Source organism: Pseudopodoces humilis, chromosome 14 (assembly GCF_049639895.1).
Source record: "Pseudopodoces humilis isolate 2021_Gansu_Grassland_sample_001 chromosome 14, ASM4963989v1, whole genome shotgun sequence".
Lineage (NCBI taxonomy): Eukaryota > Metazoa > Chordata > Aves > Passeriformes > Paridae > Pseudopodoces > Pseudopodoces humilis.
Window position 1 is genome coordinate 10,663,994 of NC_142213.1, and position 27,866 is coordinate 10,691,859.

General features: G+C 35.7%; 1 protein-coding gene across 4 annotated transcripts in view; it reads right to left on the reverse strand.

Moving 5' to 3' along the window:
- Positions 1-27,866, reverse strand: part of FTO (FTO alpha-ketoglutarate dependent dioxygenase) — a 219,797-nt gene that overhangs the window by 161,771 nt on the left and 30,160 nt on the right. For all 4 annotated transcript variants that reach the window (XR_015773746.1, XM_014255559.2, XM_088062156.1 and 1 more), the window contains exons 2-6: positions 21,571-21,648; positions 16,067-16,724; positions 7,931-8,074; positions 1,830-1,909; positions 1,365-1,508 (exon numbers count right to left, since the gene is read on the reverse strand). Coding sequence is in view for 3 of the 4 variants with exons in the window: in XM_014255559.2 (XP_014111034.2) it covers positions 1,365-1,508; positions 1,830-1,909; positions 7,931-8,074; positions 16,067-16,724; positions 21,571-21,648 (1,104 nt within the window). In the remaining variant the exon portion in view is untranslated. The remainder of the gene's footprint in view (positions 1-1,364; positions 1,509-1,829; positions 1,910-7,930; positions 8,075-16,066; positions 16,725-21,570; positions 21,649-27,866) is intronic.

The window sequence follows — 27,866 nt, forward strand, 5'->3', positions numbered from 1 at the left end:
TTATATGCAAGAAAAGCTGCATTAGCTTCACAGGTCTTTATATTTTCAGCTCAGTGATGTTTGAAAAAGAAATAGGCATTTACCATGGAGATAAGCCTCTAGAAATTGTGTCTACTTGTGCAGCAATAAATGAAAGTTAAGTAGCACTCTAATAGCAAGTGAAGATTTGACCTTGGGATAAAAAATTAAGAAAAAAAAATTAAAGGAATAGTAAAATAGGTGGATGGGTAGTCTCTTTTCAAATTAAATATAGATCAGTGTGTCTACTAAGTGCACAATATGTACAAGTTAAACAAGGGCTGCTGTTACAGTATATCCCATATGTGTAACAGGAAACATCCCTGTATGTCACATTGCAAAATTATTCAGGTGACTGCAAACACCAGGGGCTACTCTCTCACCTGATGTAAACAGCACATGGCTTTGATGTTAAAGGACCCGTGCAAATTTACACCAGCTGTGCCTGTGGCCCTTGCTGTGCAAACCACATATGCGTGTAGTTTTATGGACTGAGCCTGATTAATGTTTTGTAAACCCCTGCATGCATCAGACTTCTTTAAATTGCCCTAGGAGCTGTTTTGGTAAAAGTCAAGGGCGCAAATCTTTCACCAACACTATGCTCCATTTTACCAGCTGTAAACACAATACAGATAAAAATGCATTCTACAAAGTTTTAGTAGCACAACACAATATTATATTGCTCAGCAGACAGCAATTTAAACATTTTACATGAATTCAAATTTGAAGGCAAATGACCTATGTACTTCTAATTTATCTTAGTAGAAATACAGCACAGCTCCAAGCAAGAAAGCACTGCCAGGATTCAGTGGAATCCTGTCAAAGTGCATTTATACATTTGCATTTTTGTAGCACTAAACGACCTGCTTAATTATGCTCTTCACAATTATTTCCACTGTATTTTCTTCAGAACATACTTTAGAGCCCACAGTCACAATTGTGCCACCCATGGTGTTATGTAAAAACCTGGTTCAACAAAAACCAGGGATTAATAACTGAAAAAATTTACCTGCTCCTTTCCCTCTAATCCTCTAATCCCTTCTCTCTCTTCCTTTTTGTTAGAGAAGTGCTAGAGTAGTGTTTGACCACCACACTGTCAGTTCTGGTGTAGTATTTTGTGAAACCTCTCCTACTTTACCAGCAGAGGGATCTTAAGAAGGGAAATAATCTAATTACACAATAATCCCAATTCCTGTACCCAAGTAAAAAAGTCATAAAAGCCACATTGCAAACTCGTACAAAGCAATGCCTCGTAAGCAGCTGAACACACTTCATTGCCATTAACTCCATGAGGAGACTGCACTGCTCAGACCTGGCTGAAGTACTGTCAGTGCAGATCATCTCACCTCATTATGTATTTCTTCTACTTGCTTCACCACTGCAGCTTCCAGTGATTTCAAAGACCAAGCCGCTGAATCAGAATCTGTCTGTAAATTCTGGAGTGCCAGTTCACACTGTCCAAGTATGTATTCCAATGTTCCTCTTGAAGACTACAAAGATACAATAAAAACTTAAATATAGCCACTTCAGAAAATTTGTATTTCTCAACTACATTTCATCAGCAATCCAAGAGGTGTGGTGCAGCACATTCTCAATTCACATCTGATAAGCCTACCTGGGAGTTAAGGCCAACTACTAATACAGAACCGAGTGTACCTCCATCAAAAATAAACAGCAGTAGTTAATGAAAATAGTTTGATCATAATCATAACATGAACCACAATTCTGGTAAGACACCATGGTGCTGCACATATGGCACCAGGATATTGGTTTTACCAGGGAACAAACAGTGAAACGTTTTTGATACTTACATCTGCCACCCTGTGAGTTGAGCTGAACCGAGGTGATAAACCAGCCAGAACACAGTGCTGATGTGTCATATTGAGATCATCTAGGGACAGATTAGAAAACCTTAAGTACAGGGAAAAACTATACTTAATAAAAGTTAATCTAGTTGAATATGAATTAAGCACACTACTTTTCTTGCTTTAACACTTAGAGAATTCAGTCACATAGCTCCAATGTTTTGCAGAGCACAATAACTATTCACTATCCTGGAGTCAGAAATATTTCTACTTACACTAGTTTTCTCCTATACAGTTAGAAGTGGCATTTTCCCACCTCTTATAGGGAAAGTTCAACAAAACAAATTAATTCCTCCAAAGCTTGAGGAGACTACTGAGTCTAGACTGCTGGGGAGACTAAACAGACAACTTGGAGGTTACAATCTCTTTCCCTAAAATCACTAAAAAATACTGAAAGTTCTCAAAAAAATGCTACAAAACGAAACAAAACAAAAAAAAAGAATTTAAGAAAAAACTATTTCCTATAGACACATATGAGGTAAATTGCACAGACCCCAGTCTTGCAAGGGCCATAGAATACTATCATCTCTGGACATCACAATATTTAAATACCACAATCACTTTCAAGAATTGCGTCAGAAAACAAACCTAAACACTTCCACTACCCTTTTCAGTGTCCATTCTTTGTGGTTGTATGTAGCAAACATAGAGTTAGACTTAGTACATTTTGATTTGCACCTTTATTCAAACCCTTGGCAAATCTTTCATTGTAGAGCTCCACCTTGGATTTGCTTCCAGCTGTCTCTAATCTTTCATGAATCTCAGAAAGAAGCCTGTAATTTTAAGAGTTTACAATTAATCTAAAACTCTAATTGCACAAAAATAATTGAACCTTCATTGACTGCATGCCCCAAAGCATATTAAAAAATACATTTTTGGTCTTAAAAGATTGTGGCAAAGATATGCTTTCTTTTTCACCTAAATATATATATTAACTGAAAAGAAAAATCACTCTTTGTTAAACTGGCTGTTGTCCATCTGGCATTAAAAGCTTTTATTCGTATACAGAACATTACACCCAGCATACTATTTTGGTTTTAGAGCCAAACCAAAGGTGTTTCATTCCTTGGGTACCCATGTTGGAAGTACCATAGTGCTCTTGTGGAGTTCAGTAAAAAACAACTCTTAAGGAGTCAGCCTCCGTTTTACATGACTAAGCACTGACCCATGAGGTTTGCAAAACAAAAACTCTTCAGTAGTTTTAGTAGCCACATAGGCTACTATTCTCTATGTGGGACCCCCCCATCAGTAAAACTCCTCAGTGATTTTCCTGTTACTTACAGATAGCAAATACATTTTGGAATCTGCATGTTGCATATTCAATTTTTAATTGTGGAGACAAGTTCACATGAGAGATCTGTCTCTCCCTGCACTGTACTGACATCTGGGGTTTTATGTCTCTCATTTTCCAAAAAGACATCCCTCCAGCACAGAACCTCAGCACAGTCCTCTCATCTCCTTTAAACTACTGACAGTTCCTCCCTTTTCTCTGATCCTGTTCTCAGTCCCTGCCCCTGCTCTGTCCACTCTGGGCTTTCTTCTGACAGCTGAATTACCTGGGCTCTACCAGCAGCACTGATAGCCCTGTGCTTATACAGCCTTTATCAAAAAACAGACTAATGGACATGTCTATGTACAAACACTGAAATAAAATACATACACTTAATTCTCATTCTACTAATGAACTAATTATTAGTGAGCTGAGGAGCCAAGCTCTTTGAGAACAACAATGACTCTACATCCATGTCCCTGCAGAATATTGCAACATAACAAATAAAAGGTAGAAAGATGAGAAATTCTTAGCCAATCCTTAAAGGAGTGGGGGCTAAAGGCCCTAAACTTACTATTTGGAGGTATTTCCCAGGAAAACACAAACCACAACAAAAAATGGCTCCCAGAATTATCAAGAGATTTATATAGTCTGTTCTATCTTCTCTAAAGTGCTCCTCCTGAACTTTTTAGACAGTTGTCTTTTATCTATTTCAAGAGGCAAATAAAAGGAACAGTGGTGTTTAAAGCACGGGCAAAATCTTTCATATTCTAATCACCACAAGAATCTGTAAACAGCAGTGAAATGGACTTTTGCTATTAATTTTCTTAACTACCATAAACAAGAAAACAATGCACAAATAAAACAGAATTAATTAAAAGTCTAAAAACTAAAAATAATGAATTTAGAAGAAATATGTCAGAGTTTTCAAACTTCATGATCAAAGTTTGGTAATGACAAATACATTTCTGGACGTCTAAGTCTTCATAGTAGGGAATATACCATTCGAATTAAATGTGGACTCAAAAAAATGAGGGGGGTGAAAAGCTCCAACACATTCAAGATGCTAAAGAGCAAAGAGGGTTCAAGTTAGTTTGTGAAAATAGAAGCAGATTAAATACTTAGAAATTGTTTAATGAGTCACTATATACATGTGGAAGTGTTTCCATTAAGTACTTATCTTTTACCACAAGCCAACCTCTGCAATGTGTGCAGCCTACTTCTGGTTGGTTATGAAAATAATTTTTTGATGCTTCTCAAACTGTAATTTGCTGGGGATGGGGAGTGGTATAAGATTCAAAGTTCATCTTCATGCTGTTTTAAAACCCTAACCTTCAAGCAAGAGCTTGATCTATGGGAAACAGCTGCAGAAAAGTAAATCTGCCTTTGAAAGAGTCCAGAATGTATTTTTGTTAAGTATGTTTTGAAGTCATGGTAGGAAAATTAGTGAAAATTGTAAATCTGCTTGCAAATCTGGTCATGTCTAACTCAAAGATTAGGGGAAAAATTCCAATTTAATAGTAGGACCATGACAAGCCTAGTTAAGCATGCTCTAGGACAGAGCAGATGGGGCCCTTTGCTCACCTCCACGCGCTTTGGATTTATTGCATGCACCCAACACGTTTCATATTAGACACCCCTTGACTGTGTACTTGAGGCAGCAGAGTTCAGTGTGCACTTCCTCTGCAGACCAATATATTATTCTAAATTGAGCTAAAGTGTTTCCGTTTCATGAGTGATATAAAGTTTAGATTTGAATTTTTAGGCAGCAGACTTGCAGCCATTCACCAGACTTTTTTCTTCATATTAAGAAAAGCCAAAACAATTATTTAAAAAAATCTGTCTTACTGAAAGTAATTTTGAGTTTTTGTTGGTTTTTCTTACAAAAATACATTCATATTATTGTAATAGATTAAAAGAAGAATGGATGTGATCAACTTACATTTAGTATTAATGTATATCTAAATTATGGCTCATGTTTTTATCTGAAGAGAGCTGCTGAGAAGGAAGATGTAAATTTAAATAAGACATTTTACTAAATTCCTCCCCAGAATAACCAAAACCATTTAAAAAGCCAATGAAGAGAGGAACAGAAACATTATTAAACATCTACTAGAAATGCTAAAAAGAAAAAAATGAGGTTTTTTTTTTGTTACTTTGCTATACCCATTGATCTTGATTTACAAGTTACTGTAATTGCACATTACTGTACGAAATATCCAGTTACCACACTTTCTTTTATAGATTTGTGTGTACCACAGGAAATACTAGTGGTATTACAGGTACAGGAATTGATAGGACCTGACTTTTATAAATTATAAGCAACATATTGAATGTGACGTTTCAGCATTTTCAACATTCTATAAAGCAGTAACAATACACCATTTCAAAAAACTGGAAGAACAGACCTACAGAGAGGCTGACTTTTGTGCTAGGGTGGATGAGTCAGTGGTGGTCACAACCAATCCTCCCAGTCCTATCAATCAGTGCCTGTACGTGTACCACCAGCTGCAGGACTCTTCCATGCTCCATTTTCTAGATGTCTTGCATTCTGCCACTGCTTCTAACATAATGCCAGTAAGAGAACTCTCCTTACTGAAATGAGTTTCTGAAATACAGCATGTACAAAAGCATACAAGAAATTAATCTTTTTTATTATTATTGCCAGGTTTCTTTTTTTGCAGTGTTTTCATACTTTGTCTTTTAGATGGCAAACTCAAGATGCCCCCTCTTAAAAGTTAGTGCAAAAAATCTGAGCAGTAAAAAATACACTAAAACTATGTATGTTTCCTTATACTGTCTTTCACCCTAATTCAAAATTATAAAGGCAGTTCTGCTACACAAAGAAACCTAATAAAAGGGCCATTTTGAGAATGCCCTCTAAGACTATTTAGAAAAGTCATTTTTTTTCCAAGTAATTGAAAAGAAATACAAAGACTATGAAAATGCAGAAGAGATTAAAAAAACACCTGGCCTACAGAGCTCAAATCTGTAGCTCTTCAAAAGTATTAATAAGAAAATGATTTACACATCTTCAAAAGAATGTTTAATATATCCTTTGTTTCCATCTAAACATGCTCATGATGTTACTCATTAAATAAACTAACTTTCTGATCTACCCTTCATATAGAATCTCTGAAAATACTTTAGTTACTATATAAATTCCACTAGGGAATAAAAAACACCCTTATGATCTGGTAACTCAATCAACTACAATCTACAGTATTTTGCAATAAAAATACTAAAGTTAGTCCCCTTCTTTTATTAAATACCTTCTGAATCTGTTGGCCAGCATTGCTTTATATGCTTAAAGTTTCCAGTCAGGAAGGATTAGATAAGAAGTTTACTTGATGCCCTAACTGCTATTGCACAAAAACAGATTATAACAGGAATTTCTAGGCATCTTTAGCTGCCACTTAAACTTTATTTTCACCATCCCTCTTTCCCTCTAGGCTTCTACTTTATACCCTAAGAAAAAAGGGAGGCACATCCAGACCACGATGCCAAAGGATCTCACATCCTAACACCTGATCTTTCCATGTCTGAACATACTTCAGAGCAGTTAGTCCAGTACTTTTACACGACACTTCCCTGATGACAGTAAAGAAGATTTGATGAGATAACTAAGGGAATGGTACATGGTTTTTATGATGGCTTATAAAGGTATTGTTTTTAGTTTATAAACTGTGAAAGGTAAAGTTCAAGACTGCCCATAAAGTTGGGAGTGTGACAAGTAATTCTAAGGACATTCCACAGACTATGCCTTCCACACCATAAACACATAAGGAGCTCTGCAAGCGCTCTCAGCCTTCAGAGATGATGTCTGTCAAGCCAAGACACTAAACAGGCCAACATGATGCTGTCAGAAGCCTAGCTCTTATTTTTGTGAGATTTAATACTAAATTTATTTTAACAAAAAATGATAAGCAAGAGAAACAGAAGCCAAAAAAGAAAGAAACAGATTTTGTGCCAACAAACCTTAGCAACAGTTCTCGCTTCGTTTCTTTCAATGGATAAACCTTAGCACATGAGCTCAGCTGCTCAAGCAAATTAACTCAATTTAATTTTCTTTTTTTAATCCTCTACGCTTGAGACACTGAGACTCATTCTTGGAGTAAGACAGCTGTGTTCATTATGATCTTAGTATAATCCCACTACTAGAAAACAGCATGTTTGAATATAGACATAGTAGCAGAAGGAGAGAAGTGTCATGTGTAAAACTGGTGACTAATGAAATATCCACAGATTGGCACAATGACTGAAGAACCATGGTACCAGAAAACTTTATGACATTCATTCACATCTTACATACAATAATAACTACACTTAATAAGTCAAGCCGAAGAACAGAAATTTACTTGTTGAACGTAAGAGATGCTCAGAAAAACTGCATTAAGAATACAAAAAGAAACAATAGGATGGGACAGGTAACAGCACAACTTCTGGCAAGATCTGGGGAAATTCTAGTTATGGTCTGAAGCCTAACTTGGACTAGTAATTCTGACTGCACAACAGACAGAAAAGCTGAAAAAAGACTATCTCTTTCTTAGCTGTAAGGTGAAAGAAACATTAAGAAAGAAAGTTTCCCAGAACACTCTGGAATTAGGCAGAGTAGGAGGAATTTAATATATACTCCAGACAGATTTAATGCTTTCCTAAATAAGAAAAGTCCCAGCTATAGCTGGAACTATAGGAAAGTATGGCAACTTATTTTAACGTAACTGTAATTTTCTCTCTTTTCAACAGAAAGTCCAACTTCTTAGTCCTTGAAAATTACCAAGCATCAAGTAGATGTCTCCTTGGTGAAGTGGTACTGCCAATCCAGGTGTCTCTATGTCCCATGCTACCTTCAAGCCTACGTGCCAAACAGCAGGGTCTCTTCCCTTCAGTCCTTGCTCATGGCTTTCTTCTACGGCTGAATCTTGAGAGAGAGAAAGAGACCACAAAAATGAGAGAACAGTGAAGAATCGTAATACAAAGTCCAGTTTAGACTAAAAGATATCCCATATTGGTACAATCTTAATAGACTTAAAGAGTCCATAGTCTCCATTTGCTATAATCATCACCTCCAAATTCAAAAGTATGCAATAGGTAAAAGGGGAAAAAAAGCCATATGAGATCAAGAATTTTTTTGCAACCAACTTTACCAAGATGAAAACTTTAACTTAACTACCAAGCGAAGGCTTATCAAGTCAAGGCTGGTAATGAACTCAAGGTTTTCTGAAATTCTTAAGCACATGTAGAGGGGAGTTTTAGTTAAACATCACTGAATTTTTTTCATTACTAAAACTACAAGCATGGAAATAAAAAATAAAAAAATGCAGCAACACTGATATGATAGATAACTTCTGAAAGAATTTCAAGTCATAAAATGCCAAAGCATTTTATGAACAATTTCACTTGTTTATATACTTGTAATTTCACCAAATCATAAACTGAGACAAAGTAAGGTGAAATAATGGTTACAAAACACAGTCTAGACCAACAAAGCAAATCTTGGAGCCATCTCTGTCATTCTTTTCTCAAAATTACTAGTCAAACATGCTAGATAACATGTGCAAGAGCCAATGAAGCTTCAATACATTTGTCACAACACTTTTCTTATCATTATGCAACATGAACGTGTTGAGCTTGGGGAAAAATAATCCACTGCATAGAAATAGCATTTAGAGCTTAATCCCTCAGAACTATTTTCATAAGCTTACTTCACTGCAGTATAAATTGAAAGATACAGTCAGCATTTATAACAAGGTATTTGGGAGCTATGGTGTAACAGTTTTACAGCTAAAGTAACAGTGCATTTTGACAAAGGAGGGATGAAGTTTTAATAAGTAGTTGGCACAGAACAGCAGTGAACAGTTTGAAACTAACTATGCACCATGCCCAATTCTTGCTTACAACTTAGTAATTGTGTCCATTTCACTGTCCACTTGAAATGTCCTTTCATGTAGTAATTTTAAAACTTTTGTCTTAATTTAATTCTAGAAGAAAAATATTAAAGTTGTATAGCTCTTATTATAAGAGGCACATACAAAGTGTGACTACAAACTCATACTTTTAGAATATTCATGTCATTTATCTCACTTGGTTACTGCAGGCTGTTTAGCTGGGGGCAGCCTTTAGAAAATTAAGACAATTTATTAACTATTATGTCAATGAAATGTTGTCAAAATTCAGGAAGCAGAGAGACAAAGCCTATTAAAGAGCCAATCTAAAGGTTCTTAAGTGAAAATTCTTACAGTCCCCAAGTTCCCACCCTTCACTGCTGCAGTTCTCATCCAACTGAAGCTCTGGCTCAGCAGCAGCTCTAGGCCCTTCCATCAAGGAGCACACAAATGAGAAAACAAGAGCTAGCAAACACTCAGAAAAATCAATACTAAACTCTTCAAGGGGCTTTCATATTTTCTACCCTGTTCAGATAAATCGTAACTTAATTTAAGAAAAATGTTTTCTGAAAACTGCAAATAGGATGCCATTCAAAGCATTTTTAATGCAATACATCATGGATATTATAAAAAGAAGTAACCTTTTGGGTTAACTCTCTCTGTTATGCTGCCTTCCCATTCACTTTGGCAGCAGCACTGTTCACAATATGGCACCAATAAAATATAGAACTACAATCAGAGACAGCAATTTCAATCAAAGTTTCCTGGGGTCTCCTCATAAATCCAGCACCTTTGGAATGTGCTCGTTAAAATGACTTATTTTTTGCAGTTTGATAAATTTTTTATTGCTTAAGTACTGAGTTCAAATACAGCTCACAGTCTCCTTTTCTCTATATTCTCAATTATTTCACCTTATAATTATCAGCAGCAATTGAAACTGATTGCTCCTACCATGTTATTTTGGTAACAAATGGAAGCAAGCTGCTACTTGCTTTTAAATGCAAGCTACCCTGAAACTGAGAGCAAGGGAAAAATAGACACCTTAACATTTGTGGTATATCCACAAGTAGCACAGACAAACCTTTACATAAAAAGAAGCCATTATTAAATTCTCTATGACACCTCAAGAATGACTGGATGCTGTATATTTATTGATATAATTACAGTTGCCACTTAAATGAAAACATTTGGATGCATCTAAATCAAAAGTACTTGAGAATAAATCATGTGAATAATTCATGGAACACATACCCATCACCTTAAGAACACAAACTTATTTTGTAGTAAACCATATAGAAATAGTCAAATATAAAAATATTTAATGGAAGTATAACAAAACTATGTGCAGATTTGAATTCTGGTCAGCAGAGGTTTACAGACTTGGGCCTGTAAGAAACCTTTATGCTGGGATCCCAAATAAAATGGTGCAATGAAGTAAAAAGCTTCCCACAACATAACAACAATACCTCATCAAACCTGTAATTATGGTAGAACCATGAAAGAGAGAATGTAGCTGCAGAAAATTGGCCACAGCCTTATGCTCTTAACTAGACAGCTAAAATTTCCAGAGACGTTCCAGCACTTAGATCTGATCTTATCAGCTTTGGGTCAGAGTTAGGCTCAGAACAATATGAAACTCATTTTCCTGGAACTACTTTGATTATTGCTCCAGAGCACAGAAAGTAAAAGTAGCTTTGAAAGGTTTCTTTGCTATTTGGCTCCAAAATCTTCCAGAGTTTGAGACTTTTTTTGATGCACCGAAACCTAAATGACCTGTATTGAATTCAAACTGTAATGCCAAATTATATCCCAAATGTAACCTTACACACCATTTCTTAAGACAACAGAATCACTGCCAACACATTGCTAAGAACAAGGACTGTAAGCATTTACTTCAACATTAAATCCAACTGATCACTGTTATGTTATTTTTTTACAGATTGATTGATGTTTTTCCCAGAACGTAAAAGAATTTGGCACATGTTCCTCAATTAAACAAACACACAAATTATCAGTGTCTTTCAATAGCAATTTATATATGTTACATACAAGAAGTGACAGAAGCAGAACATGCTTTGCTTCTCAGCAGCTGATGGGAAAGAAGAAGCATCTACCCAAAGTTACTTCCTCTACTTCATTGCAGAAAAGCCATAGTGTCAGAGGTTAAATTCTATTACCATTTAAATTTTTCTTGCAACTGACTTTCACAAAACCCAAAAATCGTAAGATTTTGCCAACAATATTCTTATCAATTCATGTTTGGCATGCTGTATCCAGATATATCAGGAACAAAAGCACTAAAATAAGAACAAACAATATTCTGTTATCCCTTCATTTCTGAAGGAGAAGCTGTATTTGATCAGTGAGAACATGTCTAAAAGAAACACCATAACCCACAAAGGTCTATGCAAGCGATGATTTCTTTTTAGACAACAGGGATTCTAATCTATTACTGTGAAAGCTGGTGGATCACTAGAAATTCATGACTCTTGGAACATAAATCTAACTGGTTAGACCCTACAAGTTAGAGCTGTGGCTATTTCATGCACTTATTTCTTTAAAAGTAATATAACATTTTCTACATACCATTTCTGTTATTTCAACAAGTAATAGTTCTGTTATATTCCTGACATTAGAAATTATTCCAATCCTGCAAAAAACATCTACTCCATGACTTTTACCCATTAAGCAGTACATAAAGAGGGATACTGGTCAGCTTCTAAGCTAGATTGACTTCAGTGCTGAACAACTTTTGTAGTTTCAAGATTTGTTTAATATGGTGGGGAAACATACATCTGTAGTCCATCTCAATTATTTTTATCCCAAATTAAATGAAACAGCCATCATTAGGCTACGTGCCAGGATTTTGCTTCTAACTTCACAGAGTAAAAACATATAAACAGCATTTTACAAAAGAAACAAGCACAAAAGGCCCTTGAAGATAAGTCATCAGTGCAACTAACAGTAAGTTTGTTAAACTTTTTCACATCACCTTGTCAGCAGACAGCCAGTTGTGTAGAAGTTCAAGAGTTAAACAGCGAGTCAGCCTTACAGCAAGAGAACAAACTAGATAAAGAACAAACTAGGTAAAGAATCTAGAGAAAACTACTTATTTATCTCTTTCTCTGTGGGAAATCCAGTTAAGAGAAAGATGGACACACTTCAAGTGTTTACATTTTTTTCCATCTCCTTTAAGTTCACAACTGAAACAAGTCTCAATTTCAAAGAACATCTTTTGATTTAGAACCAACTTGTGCTCTGCTAACTAATGAAACTTCCTACAAAACACACTGACCTGATGGAAAACTAGTCATTAGTTTATTAGAATAAAATGCAATTTTTGAAAATGCTCTTATTCTACTAAATTGCAATTCACTTTTATTACTGCAGAAGGAAATAAATATGGGTTATTAGCTTACTATATTAATATCCTGAACAATTCTTTTACCTTCATGTTCTCAGGTGATAGGATACTTGTAAGATAATGTGTTATTAAAAATGTTGAATTGGTCAAAATTTGAAATTCCTGTTCCTTGATAAATTCTGAAAAGTAAATTAATTCCAAATACTGTTAATGGCAGTATAATTGAACACACATTCTGCAACCTATTCAGTTCTGCACATGCACCCTGATTACCACTGATGCACTTTCATGCAGCATACACACTAAAAGGAAACCTCACCAATTTTTATGAGGCCCCATTTTCATCACTTGACAACCTACTCTTAACCTAACGTAACGTAAGTAAAAGCATCAAGCAAAATGTTTACCTTCATTTGAAGTTCCTTTGAAAGAGTTTTACACTGGAAACAAGAAAATAAACACTGATACCAATTAGAATATCAGCGTGTTCCAATATCTTTATGTTGTTGTTTAAATTTCTTTTCTGGCATATTGAAAACTGCTTCTACTCCAATTAATACTGATCAAAGTTTCAAACATGAAATTTTCATTATGGCATCAAACAATAAACAAATGAAGAAGAAAACAAGTTGTTTCAATTACAGTAGTATCTGTTTGAATGCTATTTAATCCAGTAAGCAGGTACAAAATAAATACTGATATAAAGATGCAAATGAAAGTAAAAACAAAACCATATAAACTGAGTTGTGCATGCCTAAACAGTCTGACAGAGCTCAGTCAGACTGCTTGACTCCAAGGGCTCCTACTGCTCAAACTCTCACAACCTGGTGATTCTGCATTTGCAGCAGGGTAGATCAGGACCAGCCATGCAGCCCTGGAAGCCTGAGATTCCACATGCAAAGGCAGCCACAGACCCCCAGTGGCTGGAGAACCTCAGAGACCAGTGAGGATCTGAGGAATTGAGAGCTGGCAAAATAAACAGGCAAGACCTGGCAGAAAAGGCAATCAAGCCAGTTCCAACAAAAATCAACATGCTTAATTTGTGTTTGCATTTCCCACAGAATCAGTGTTTTCTCCCAGAAAATTACTAATCCAGCTCATCTACATCTTCTAAGGAAAAAACCTCCAACAAAAAAATTTTGACCACATCTACTCTTTTTATTAGGTATTCTGTAATGATTTTGTGACAGTCTTTTTACACCACACTGAGAATTCAATGCTAATTCAGTACTAAATGAATTAATAGAGTAATTAATAATATAAGATGTCGGCATAAAAACTAAACACTTATGGAAAATAAGAAGTCAAGACATGATTCTACAATGATATAACAATATTCTTCAAAAAGATGTTGAGATCCTCATGTTTCACAGTTATGGAGACCTGGTAATATAGGAAATACTAAAACTCTTTGTAACCTGCAGAAACCATCGAAACAATGACATTATATAGAACTGGAAAGAATAATAATATAAACATTGATGAGCTTATAATCACCAGCATTGAAAGGCTGTAAAAAGAAAATCAGAAAAGCAAAAAGACAATCTGCTTCTCTAAAATCAAATCCTCTTGGATGCACTGGGTACAAAACTTTAATACAAACAAATATTTACTGACACTTCAGGTACAAAACCATATTCCTAAGCTATAAATAGGATCCATTTCCTTCAATTTATGAATAAGCTTTAGGGATATACAGTGTCATTGCTTTAGGAATATACAATGATAAGCACACCCTGAATACAGATGGGAGTGAACTGCTGGCACAGAGAGCTGGACTACAGGACATCTCTCCAGGATGCTCCACAGCCATGGCAGGCACCTGAAACTCCCTCTAAAGCTCAATGACCCGATCTGAGCAATGCAAAACCTGAAAAATTTCAAGAAATGACTTTTAGGTTTTTTCCTTTAAATGATAGAACAATCAATTTATTTACTAGAAAGAGCCTGCTTTTTTTGTTTTCATGTTTATTTCCAAACTTTTCAGGAAGAAAAATACAAACTTTTAATTTTAAGTGTGTTTATGTAAAAACCCTTGTATTTGGCAAAAACATGTATATAAGTATCAAAATCGTTTTTAGCCTAAATATATAAAATATTTCTTTCTACCCACATCAATCAAATCTTCTAGACAATTTGCAGTTTTTAAAGCACCATAATTTTTACTTATTTAATTTGCTGAATAAAAGAAACAAAATCAACTGACAAGTTATGAATAAACATAGCAACTTTCATTTTTGTTAATTTATAGCTTTCTGAACTTAAAGAAACTCCCTTTTTTCCTCTTCCATAAGCAAACTTTATGTTAAAGTAAAAAAATTTTAGCATACTACAATAAATCCTCATACACAGTATTAATACTTCATGTTTAGGTTTCTTTAACTTAAAATCCTACTGAAAAAATATTTCTCTACAGTACTAATGGAAAAAACCTCAACACATCTTACTTGACCTTGACACCATTGACAAAGAGGACAGAAAGAAGTTAATGAAGAAAATTACACTTTTACCAGTCAGGAAATCTCTTCTACTCGATTTGCTAAGCCAGTTGATGTTTTATCAGGAAAATGTAGATAATATGACTTCAGTTGTACTTAAGTAACAGTGACACAGAGTTTCAAAACTAATAACAAAACCAGTAAGAGAATGCATTTGGGAGTATAAACTATTACTTTCATATCACAGTCTTTAGCTGAAACCTACTGAAGTCAATGCAAATTCTTCCCCCATTCTAAAGCAAACATCACAGGATTTTTGGAAGAATCAAAAATCAATTGTGAATGATGACACAGAACATTTGCAAATTCAAATAAAGTGTCTAAATTCTCATCTTACGTTTGCAAAACTAAGTCATTAAAAAAATAGCCAAGCCTTTGTTCAAGCACTGTTAAGGAAGAAAACAAAACAAAAAATCCTCATGTCTGCTCTTAAATAAAGATAAAAAATGAGACAGGTACTTTAAACTAAAAATGAAATATTTAATGATGCTTCAACTGCACTTTTACCACCACCACCCCTAAGATACAGTATGAAATTGGTTTTAAAATAAGCAAGAGCCTACAAAGCCTGTCAGACAACAGTTGTGTTAATGCAAAGTGTCCCTCCTTCCCAGCTAGAGAAATGTTGGCAAGTCCATAAGACACACATTAACTCTACAGCATGCCCAGACAAAATTAATATATTTCTAAGTAAATACAGTAATACTTCTATCCAAAACCAACTGAAAATGATCGTTCCAAAGAAAGAATAGTAAAATCAGCACAAAGCAAAGCAAGTCTGTATATGATAAATAACACTATAAAAATGGTGATCCCAACCACACTGAAACATTTTACAGGATAGAAAACATGCACATGCAATAACATAAGAAAGGTATTCAACAGATTTTGATATCCTGGCTCTTAGTCAGGGAGTTAATTACACCAATTTTTAAATCTAGTTAGAGAACAACTGCTAAGCCAGCTGCAGTAAACACAGGTATTTTGTACACATTTTAGTGGAAATAAAGATAAGGCTTAAATACAAAAGGTACCACAATGCATTCAGAAGCACGTGACAAGTCTAGACCAGAATTAGATGTGCTTGTGTACATACACACAAGGGAACACAGCAGAGCTTCAGGGATCTCAGATATTTTTGTGACTGGTCAAGTCCCATCACTCACCTTCACAGCTGTAACTGTACACAGCCACCGTTGACTTTTCCACCAGACTCTCATCATGGTGCCAGCTCACTGCCATGTTCCCCATTCCAAAGTAAGGTTCTTGTTTCAAGTACAGCATTTGTAGTGGATCCATATAATTCAATAAAGTCAAGTTATAAGATGTTCTGTTCTTTAGACTTCTGTCATCCTCTGGTACACAAACACTGCTCTGATCTTTAGAAACAGACCCTTGCTCTGTAAGAGAAGTAGCAAAACTTTGCTCCCTATCTATTACAGTAGCATCTTTAATTTCTTTGGTCTCAAACAAATTCTGTCCTTGTAATGCCTTGACCGCTTCAATATGCAAATAGTCATTAAGTCTCATTAATGCTTTACAAGCATCATGCATTTGAGGACTACAATATTTTACATCATAACCTTCTGCAGGCCAAGGAACTGTAAATAATCTTGTGTTCAAGTACTTATAAGTGCATCCTGGGTTTCCAATTAATATTCGAGACACTGGAGTAAGAAAGTCCTTCTCTTTGATCCTTACAAGATCTTGAAAGAAACAGTTGTGTTCTCGCAAGGTCAGAAAGCTTTCTTGTACCATTTGATGGAGCTCTGCAGGTACTGTATCAGATTTCCTGAAAATCAGCTTGGAATACTTTGTCTTCCACTAAAGGAGAAAAAACCCAAACAACAAAAAAGAAGAAAATAATTATTCTTTTTACAGGCATCAAGTTATTTCAAGACAAGGCAAAGCAGTCAAGTTAACAAGAATGAGTCTAGAATGTGGTGAAGATATAGATGCCAGCACTTGTTACTGTATTTTCATATTTCAGTATATTGCACAAAGTGGATATGTACCAGCGGCTTCAACCAGGAAAAATCTCCAAATAAATAAATAAGAAGACTCTAGAAAAGTTCAGTAGAACATACAGCTCATCTGATGTATCTGCAGATAATGCCACCTTTAAGTATATAAACAACAGAATATCAAGCAGTAAAAAATTGATTCCTCTTTTTGCAAAGACCCTTCTGTTTCATTCTGATGTACAGAAATCTAGAGGGCTACATGATAAACACAAACAGTTTTATATAATAACACTTTTCAGTGGAAAAATAACAAAACCAAAACATAAATTTTTTAAAAAATGCACTGCTAATATTCTGGTGCTTATATTCAGATTCCTCAATGCCTGCCAATTATCTCTCATTTTATATAAAATCTCTCTTTTGATAGCAGAAAATGTCCAAACTTATTTTCCTCCCCAGCTCCCTACCTGTAGTGTTCTTTTTCCTCATATCCTCTTATGACCACACCAGTTCTGGTATCAGCTGGAGTTCAGAATCCAGCAGTGTGTGGAAGCAGCAACTCCCAGCAAGGTATAACAGTGCTAATCAGCAGATTCTTGCTTTGTATGCACAATACTGCTTCCCACTCCAGGAAGGCTTGGATAATTTCATTTTGTTAATCTGGTTTTCCAAGGAAGTGAGTATCACATAATCACACCTTTTATTGGTTGCCTGTAAGTCTGCTTTAACTACTGCTGAGACTGTTTGGCAAACTAGACAAAGGCTAGAGAATAAGTTCTTTAAAAGAGTGAGTTCTTATGTATGTCATTAAAATTAATAGATAAATAAAAGGAACAGATGCACCCTAGTGCTTTCCTAAGGGAAGGGCTGTAATGTGAGTGTATCAGGCATCAATTAGCACTTGTGAAGCTCCTAAGGACTCGCCACACCTATTTCCTTTTGTCCAGAAATTAATTGGTAGTTTGGAGAAAAGGTAGGTACTGATGGTGGTGTGGGGAGACATATTAAGGTAAACTGAAACCTGAAGGCATTAGGCAATGGGGAAAGAGCACATGGATGTACAAAACCGATCTGCCAAAACTTTTGTTAGTCTAATAACTTATGTTCAAAGTGCTTTTAAAAGGACAAATAAAAATCACTGGCACAAAACACCACACTGACCTACAATCCATCTGTGAGCTCCTTCTGGTACAACTCAAACCCACTTTACTAGTACTATCTACTTCCAAGTCTCATTTGAACCTGCCTTTCAGGAAATTAAATTTAAAATCCAAAGAACATGCCCTTAAAAAACAAACCAGGCAGTAAGTATGCACATTTTCCACTGCATGAAAACAGACTTTTGCATCATAATACACTGTTATCCTACAACACTGAAGAGCTGGTTTTACAAGATCATTTGTTTCTACTAAAAAAGAGAACATAAAGGGAAGCCTATTTTAAAAATAATGATTATATATAATAATTCTTGGTTTATCTATAAACCTCACCACTATTCCTTGTGAAATTTTTACAGTGAAGTTAACTCCTTTTCTTTATACATTCTTATGGTTCCAAACACTAGCTTCCTAGAGAGAGGAAAAAAACCCCTGTAACAGCACCTACAGATAATAATTTCTGACAATTCATGCTTAGTTTCAAACACCAAAGCTTGAAAAAAGTCCCAGATCTGTGTGAAGATCCCTCTACAACTCCAGAACACAGGATCACAGCTTTCATTCAAAGAAGTGAATCCAAACTTGATCAACTAAATTCATCTGAGCTTGTCAAAAGCCTGAAATGATTCCTTTAGAGATCATGAACTGCTTCTTTTGTTTCCATCAGTGCTGTGTATCTCCAGCCTTTGAATAGTACAGTGAAAAAACTCCTTAAAAACAACTAGTGAAATCAGTAACTGTAAATTTAAGACTTGGAGCTGTAGGCTGCAGTCAGATATGAAGGTACAGGCTGATGGGAATCACAAATATTCTTTTATAATCTTCAGAATGCCAGAATATTTTATGTTGTGACATATAAAGATGATTACTTCATTATTTCTTTTACTATGCAAATGTATGAAAGAAAGAGCTTTAACAGTTCTATAGCAGTACCCCAGTATTTCTTTAAATAATTCTGTATACTGGACATACTCATACCACATTACATATGCTATTATGGTATATTTGAACAGTCACTAATACCATATATTTTTAAACCATTTATATGAAAATATAAATACACCGAATTTCTGACATTATTCACACACACAAAATTCCAAACAGTTGTTAGAAACAGGAGGAGGGAAATAAAAATATGACGTAAAGCAATTAAATCCCTGAAAACATGCTCTAGAAGAGAAGAACACAGATTTTACAAAGGTAACAACACTATACTCCCCTCCTGAACTGCAGAGATAATGCCTTGCACATTTTGCTGCCAGCCAAGTCAGAGGCCTGTTACCTTTGGGTTGTGCTTTAAGATCACATGCTTAAGAACTATTTTATCATTAAGGTATCTCAAAAGAAATCAGGAAGTGGAAACACATTTCCGACACATCACATGAAAACAGCCTGGTCTTCTTTAAATCCCCAAGCAGTGCCTGTGCTGTGCCCTCCATAAGGAAAGAATTACAGGATCAGAACATGGGGTGACTGCTGGGTTCACACTGGACACCCTGTTGTTTTGGGGGATGGGGAAGGGCAGTAATCATGTACTCTGTGTTGTAACTCTGACAGCCAGTATTAAAGGTCAACTCACTGCTCACTCTGAAAGAAGTGGCAGCATTACAGGCAACTACAGCACAGAAAAAAACCCAACACATTTGATGCTCAAATCTTCTTGTGAATGTTTCACACAAGATTTTAAATATGCTTTCACTTCTGATGATGATACTCAACACAGAGAATTACCCTATGGACTTGAGTGACAGAATAAAGTTAGGAATCAGCAATAAGGACCCTTGATTAGCAAACTGTCATGTGCATCATGAAATGATAGTCTGTACTTCAAATATTTGTGAACTACCTCGTTACAGCCTCTTTCTTGTTCCCTACTGCCTTTAAACATTACATTGTTTCAGCTTATGGCTTGGGGCCCATTTCCAAAATCCTTTATCAGGAAAAACACATTGAAAGAGGATGTCAGTGGAAGTCTTGCTTGTGATGGAATTTCTCACTTCTGTTCAGGCTGTACATACCCAACAGGATAAGACAGCTTTTTTAGCTGCATCCTACCTAACTTTTCCAACATGTTCCAAGAATACTATTTTGTAAGAGGTAGATCCTTCAAGGAGTAGGGCAAGTCTGTCCAGGAAAGACAGACTATAAAACTAAACTGGATGTGATATTTTACTTTGCTGATTTGTTGTCTTCATGCTCTCACCCTTCTTTTTCTCTCCAGCTGTACTGCATTTAAGCATCATGGAACTTGCAATTTCTACAGCTGTGATTCCAGTCACATTTCATAACCACCACAGACTTCAAAAGGTGTTTGTGATGTTTATGATTAACAGATATACTTAAAAATATCTATCATGCATACACACACTAGATAAAAAGTATAATTCTATATTTGCAAAAAGAATGCATCAAAACTTTATTAAAGATTGAACAGGTGTGATTTTACTGCTTATCTTATTCCCATTGCCTTCTATATTTATGAGTTACTGACCCTGAGCAAATGAGATGCCACCTTGGTTCCATTCTCTTTTCACATCAGCTCCATGAGAAGCTGAATTTACAAAGATGTGAAAAAGAAAAAAGATCCTGGGCACAGCAGCTCTTGGCAGCATCAGAGGTGGAAGAGAACAGGAGGGGATGTAACGGGACTTGGAAGGAGAAAATCCAGCTGCCCAGTTCTTCAAAGGGGGAAGAGTTTCTTCATGAGCATTAAGTTTAAGACTGAAAAGAACGTGTTTGTGTGAAGAAATAATAAAATCCATCTGTATCGCTCTTCTGAATTCTCCCAGCCCTTCTACACTTGCCCGTCTTAGAGCCATATATCAGCACAAGGCAGGCACCACTCCTGTGTCCTGTAATGTGAGCACGGTCACTGGAGCTGTTCAAACAACCAGGTTATTCCTTATGCTTTTTCTCTTACCATGATCCAATTTGAACTAATTGAACCTACCCTGAGTTATGTAGCTGGTCTAGAAAGATCCAACCAAGATAGATGCAGAAAATTCTTTTTATTCATTATATTCTTGCATACACTCACTCGGTTTACTACTCACGTGGCTACTGGGACTGACATTACTTCTGCTTGGTTTCATTTGAGACATTCCAGTTTCCACAGTTTGTTTTGTAAGCAAATTATTAGCAATTACTTATTGATGGAAAGTAGAATTAAGCCTCCCAAACTTGAAATTTCTATGCTAATATTCACCCTATTTTGCCAAGCGTGAGCTATAAAGGTCTCTTCACCACTCAGAAAAAATAAATTAAAATAATGGTGACACATTTTGCTTCAACAAAGCATGAAAAACTGTGATTAACTGTTATACATTACTTGTAGTGAGGGCACACGTATAAAAATAAAGTTCACCAAGTTCTCATTTGTGAATATCCCAGTTCTAAAGATGTTATTTCATACCACCTGGAAGTGCATTATCAGCTATCAGGACACCTTTTTCATATCAGATTCCACAGTGTCTCTTTGAAGGAAGATTTATTTGTTGTTCAGTGCAAACAGCCATTTTAGTTTAAAATGATTTAAAAGAAATACGTTACCAGCTGGTGGAAATCAGCATCGGCTGGTGTCAGGTATGGAAGTCTATTCTCCCCAAGTTCTTCAAGAAGTTTTTTCTTCTGTTTTGGAGGGGTAAAATTGAAAAAGAAAATTAGACTAAAAACCAAGATATAAACAGAGAAGTATAAAAGTAGTTGCATTTAAATGACAAAACCAGGTCCAATTACTTCTCTTACTACCTTCAGTTCTGGAAAACTAAATAAGGAAAAACAAATAAAAAAAAATAATCAGGGGAACTTCTCTGCTTATGAAGCAGTAATTCAGTTTAGCTAGTTTTAGAGCTCTTGAGTACTTTTACTCCCAAGTTCTTTTTTAGATAACCAGTCCTTGTTACACTGATCAAAATTCATCTCAGCCTTAGGTTCTTCAGACCTATGCCTACTTTATAACTACACATTAATTTCTTGTTTCCTTTCCATTTTCTTTTTTAGTTCAATCTGTGCAGCCAATGGGTACAAAGCTCATATTTTATAAAATGGCCCAGTTACCCACTCCATTAAAACAATGGGCCCTGATGTTAGGGGCACTCTAAAATTAATTTCCTGAAATAGTTGCTGAAAGAAAAGAAAAGCACAATCTACTGTACCCCAAAGCCCCCACAGCCTGACAATATTTAAAATGCCGTCCTCAAGACCTGCCATCCCTGAGACAGCCATAAATCCAGTGTGATGTTGGGAGTGCACAACCAACCAGCTGCCTGTAGAAACAGCTTTTCTCTGTCCCCTTGTTCTCTTAACTCCATTTTTACTCCTGGTTTAGATTGAGAGCATCTCCACCAATAGTCAATGTGATCACTAATAAATTGCTAAGATGAAAGCCTGCTGTGTCTCCAACACTTATTTTTCAGGTTTTTATTAATCAAAACAGATTTTTTGTGGTACTATACAATTAATTGTGTTAATGATTTGCCAAGTGACAAGAAGTGTGTGAAACATGCCATCAGAATTTTTGGAATGAAATAATCCTGATCCATGACGGGTTCATTCACACCTATCTACTCACAGACTAAATCAACACTAACCCAGTGTAAGTACAGATTAACCACAGTGTAAAAATTATTACAGTGGAAGTTCTGGCCTAGAAAATTAATAAACTCCTACTTCTTTCTTTTAGCTTGCAAGAATTGCTTTCTACAAACTTTGCTCATTAACGAATTTCAACTTACTTGCAACTCAAAGATCATAGAACTGTATCTGCCATAATGCTAAAATATATAACAGGATTCAAATTTTTATTTTTATTGCAATATTTTCAACTACTTAAATACTAGCACAAGAAACAATATTTTTATGTTCTAAGAGAAAGACCAGATGGAAATGGAATAATGTTTTTAAAAGAATATTTAGGGTATTATACCATGGGAAACAGTAAGCAAAAAAAAAAAAAGGTATGACTAACACTTTCACAAAACCAAGTTCAAAACAAGGTCAAAACAGATCTTCGCTGTTTTGGCACTATTATTTAAAAAATGAAGAGAAAACATCCCATGTATTAACTAACTCCTGGCTTATAGCAAATACATGAACAAGGAAAGCTGAACTATGGAGTGTAAATGTGCATTCTGAGACAATGAATTCAATCTATTCAAATTTAAGCATCGAGAAAGACGACAGGTCTTAAAGCCAGGTGGATGTGTGGAGGATTTTAAGGTTCATGGATCAGTCAAGCTACAGTAAGAGCAGGTGGCTCTCATTTCCACATTCACAATGTGCTGAGCACCAATTCTGAAGCAGCCTGAAAAGAGCAGCACTGACATTCCTGAACTGGTGGTATAATTTCTTTATGTCCTCAGTTTTCTTTGGGGACAGGTTGTTGGTATGTTGACATGAAGTCACTGGTGAAACTCAGAAGATTGTAATTTTACACTGATTTCCTGCATTGTCTAAAACTCCTCTATTAATACACTCCTCTATTACCAAAAGCTTGCCAGAAGTTTATTACATGAAATTGCTGAAAACATTAGACTGGCTTTGTTATCTTTAAGATAAACCATATTAAACTGCAAGGAAAAAAATAAAAATATTTTAACATGGATTCACATCTCTGGAAAGAAAAAAAAAAGTGGGAAGAAGAGAGATTCTGACAATTTCTTTGTCAAATATCAGGCTCCTGGCAAAAAGCACACAACATTAAAATGCACTCTTGTGTATAGGTAGTAGTAGTTTACATTTGATTGTCAGATCTGGCTAAGTGCTGCTCTTCAGCTTGATGTGCAGACTAATACACACAGCTGGGTGGTAGTACATGCTGCTCATCTCTTATGCAAGAAGCTGTCACACAGATGTCAAAAACATCAAGCTACTCACAAATACCTCCAAAAAGTAAAAAAAACACAAAAAAAACCCCTATCTGGTTTTACCAGCTGGCTGATGTGAAAGTCTAAGCAGTATTACATAAGCATTGTTTATTGGCTCTTCAAACACATAACCCCTTAAGTAAAAACTAAATAAATGCCTTCACTTGAAACTATCAGGCTTCTTAGAAACCATTTTTCTAAATCTGACTTTTTAAATTTTAAAAATTATCAACAGTGTAATAGTTTGTTCAGATATTGAGATGATGTTTCTTATGATTTAAAAAACAATGTGATTTTTATAGATATTAGTGATTCCAATACATGAAAAACAATCTAATGTGCACCATCCCCATTACTACACACTGCACTTCCTTTGAAACTTTGTTAAGTGTTCGTCTTGGGCCTTCAGAAAGACAAAAACCTCTGCAAATACTTATTATGTGGGCTGCTGTGAGTGTTACTGGAGCTATTTTAAGTGACTCTGCAACGAAGATCAGAAACACAAAATGCCAATGAACATTCTGCAAACACTAATCTCTGCTCATTTATTAATAATAAATAGGATTATTAATGAGACGGTTGCAAAATTCAGCAAGTGGAGTATTAAAAATTGGAATCTCTCGATCACTATAAATGTAATTATTTATTTTTCCTGTAAACAGAAGTGGTGCCTTGTATGTCACAGAGCAAGAGAAGTAACAGAAACACAGCTAAGAAGTGAGGGTGCAGAGAGGATGGTGTAGCAACTTTGGAACATCATCTCCATTCCCAGCCTACAACAGCCCCTCTGCCTCAACTCCTTTCATGAGAAGTTCTTAAAATATTCCCCCTTTTTTTTCATCTTAAAAAGTTTCCTAACTGCCTGCTGCAATTTTTATATTTCTGAGACTACTTGAGACCAGAACTAATAAAACACTTGAATTTTTTTGGCTTTAATGCAATCTACTGTTTTTGCAGAAATTTCAGGGATAAACCTTAAAAAAAGAGTCACTATTCAAAGCGTAAGAAAGTACCATCTCCTCCAACAGTTTTTCCCAATAGCCTTTTGTTTGCCAAAAGGTTACCAGGTTTAGAATGCCTGAGAAAGCCTACTGTCATGAAAGAAAGATCTGAATCACAGTTCAGATGCAAACCTTTGGTTTCTCTAATATCTCTCCTCCCTATTATCTTTTTTACCCACATAACAATGTCCATTAGGGCCTGTGTTTCCCTTACATTCTTTTTTTAAAATCAATTCTAATAAAACATGGATTTCTTTCAAATCCTGCGTGAAGCAAAGGGGTAATGCTCTTAAATGCTTAATAAACAATTTTGTAGAGGAGGAAGATGAAACATATAGCAAAAACTTCGTGACAGAGTACTAAGACCCCATCAAGAAAAAAGCCACCATTTTACAGGAACTTCCAAAACATTACCTCCTAACAGCCTGTCATGTGTTAGGGTTTTTTATAAAAAATAAAATTGGGATAGTTTCTTAAGGAAGGAATGTGATTTCGAAGTTGATATTTGTTTAAACTACAAGGCTTTCCAAGTGTTAGCTATCAAAACTTCATAGCTAGATCATTCAAGTGGTTCACTAAAACAAGTAATGTCAGAAATGAACCTAGAGTAATAAAAAGTACATCCTAAATGTACCATTGCAGCTTTTATTTCTCCATTATCACATATATTAAATTACAGAATTTCTTTTTCTTTAAATTATTTCTGTAAATTCTACTCATCAAAAGATCTTAAGGGACCAGCCAATTTCACAGCACCATTTACTGACATGAAAATGTTATATTGCCAGTCTACTCTTCATTACACTCATGACCTACCAAAAACCTTTTGTGCCACATTCTACAATGCAGCCTCCCAAAAATACCAGTAGACATATGACCATACTGTACCACACTTTTCCCCCCCTAATATAAGTAAAAACATTTTCCTATTCAGGGCAAAAATATGTATTATTATTACTATTATTCTATGAAAACTCATACTAAAAATATCTACGATGGTCTAGCAATATTTCATGCCTCCTTCATATCCACTTGCTAATTATACTACAGTAAATTAAACTTGCTATTTAATATAACCACAGTGAATCCTGTTCTTCTACTGAACAAATGGGCCCAGCTACAGAACCAACAAAATGCAGTTCAAGTGACCTGGGCATGAAAAAAATTACGTAATGAACAACCCACTGCCACGCAAAGACCTCAGGTCTTACATCAGCATCTGTGAGTAGCTGTCTCAAAGACTGTTTGATGCTCTCTGCTGCAAAGGTACTGTTTGGCTTTGCTTACTAATTTCAACCTCTCTTACCCTTTCTCATAAATCAACAGGCACAGGTTTTGGTTCACACACTCATAGACCAGTCATGCATATGCACAACACACTCAACTGATGTAACTGAACTAAGAATTAATGTATGCACTAAAGCAACTTAGCAATGTGTGAAAAATGTCTGTTGCCAGTATCCCCTCCTTACCCACCTTGAAGTGTTAAGGGCCCCTTAATTGCTGTTTTAACCTACAGGAACATTGTTCCTTTGGCCAGCGGCCGTTAATGGAACAGAACTGGCAATTTCCTTACCCAGCTGAGTATAGATTTGCCACACATGGATTAGCACTGTAAGTAATCATAATAAAAATATGAAGCAATAAATAGTTCAAACACAGACACTTTGAGCGGAAAAATACCCCTAAGGTCCCTCTGTATAATTCTGAATAAACTTCTTCTACCATCACTGCAAGCATCTTGGTAACATCATCCACGTCTTGTTCCCTCCTACCATGTGTGCATCCTCTTGCAGCAGGTTTATTTTACATACTAACTTAACCAGTTAGTAAATGGGTCAGCTCTATATATTAGGTGAGAAGTAAGAACATTCAAACTTTGAAATTATCAAATTTTAACCAGACCTCCAGTTTTTAGTTTCTTCTTATGCATATGGACACATGATCACACATGTATTTAAGAAAACACTTAAGACAGTGCTTAGTTCAACATGGCTGTGAATCCTCATGAATAGATAAGGACACTGAGGCATGTCTGCATGTCATTCTTTGCATAGTTTCTAAAAGATAGCAAATAGATTCTGAGACCAGATTTCTTAATGAAGCAAGTCTTAACCAGTTCACCTCCAAAGAATCAGCACAAAGAAACCATAGTGACCATTACTAATAACTGATTCTGCAAAAACACCCTACACACTCAGTCCCAAGACCAATGGGGTTTGGCTAGTACCTAAAATACTAAGCAACTCTATTTGACAGACAAAAAGTTCATTAAAGATTAAAGACAGATAAAATAAAAACTTTAACAAGGGTTAATGTTGAAACAATGATACATTTGGTGTTGCTGTTCATCTCACACTCTAATGACACAAAGATATTGATGGTTCCTAACTTCCATGGAAATCTGTTACCAGGACACATAAATCTGTTACCAGGATACAGATCTCTGTAGCCTTAGGAGCTATCAAGAAGCTATCTTGAGCCTATTAGGCTCAAGAATGGAAAATAATGCTGACATGGCGCTTCTCCCTTCCCTCAAGGGAAGGATGCTTCTTCCCTTCCCTTCTCTCCTTCTCCCTGAAGGCCTCAAGGAAACAAAAAGATAATCTACAAATTATTTTGGGAAATATTGCATATCTGCACTGTGAAGTTGTACAAACCTCACTGGGATTCAGTATCTAATTAATGTAGCAAAGTAAGAGCAAATACATTGTCCAACAACCATGGCACAGATCAAGGACTCCAGACAGAAACCCAAGGACTGACAACTTGAAATGCAGATTCAGAACCTTTGCAAAAGGCTCGTAACTTCTGTAGATATGGACAAAGAACTTTCCAACACAAACACTGGCAGGTCACACTAATACAGTTTTTCAAAACTACCAGCAAAATCAAAAATAAAATAAATTTTCTTGCAGCTTTTCATCATTTCCAGAAAACAACAAGCCTGGCAGGATTGCTGGTCTCTATATATAAGTAA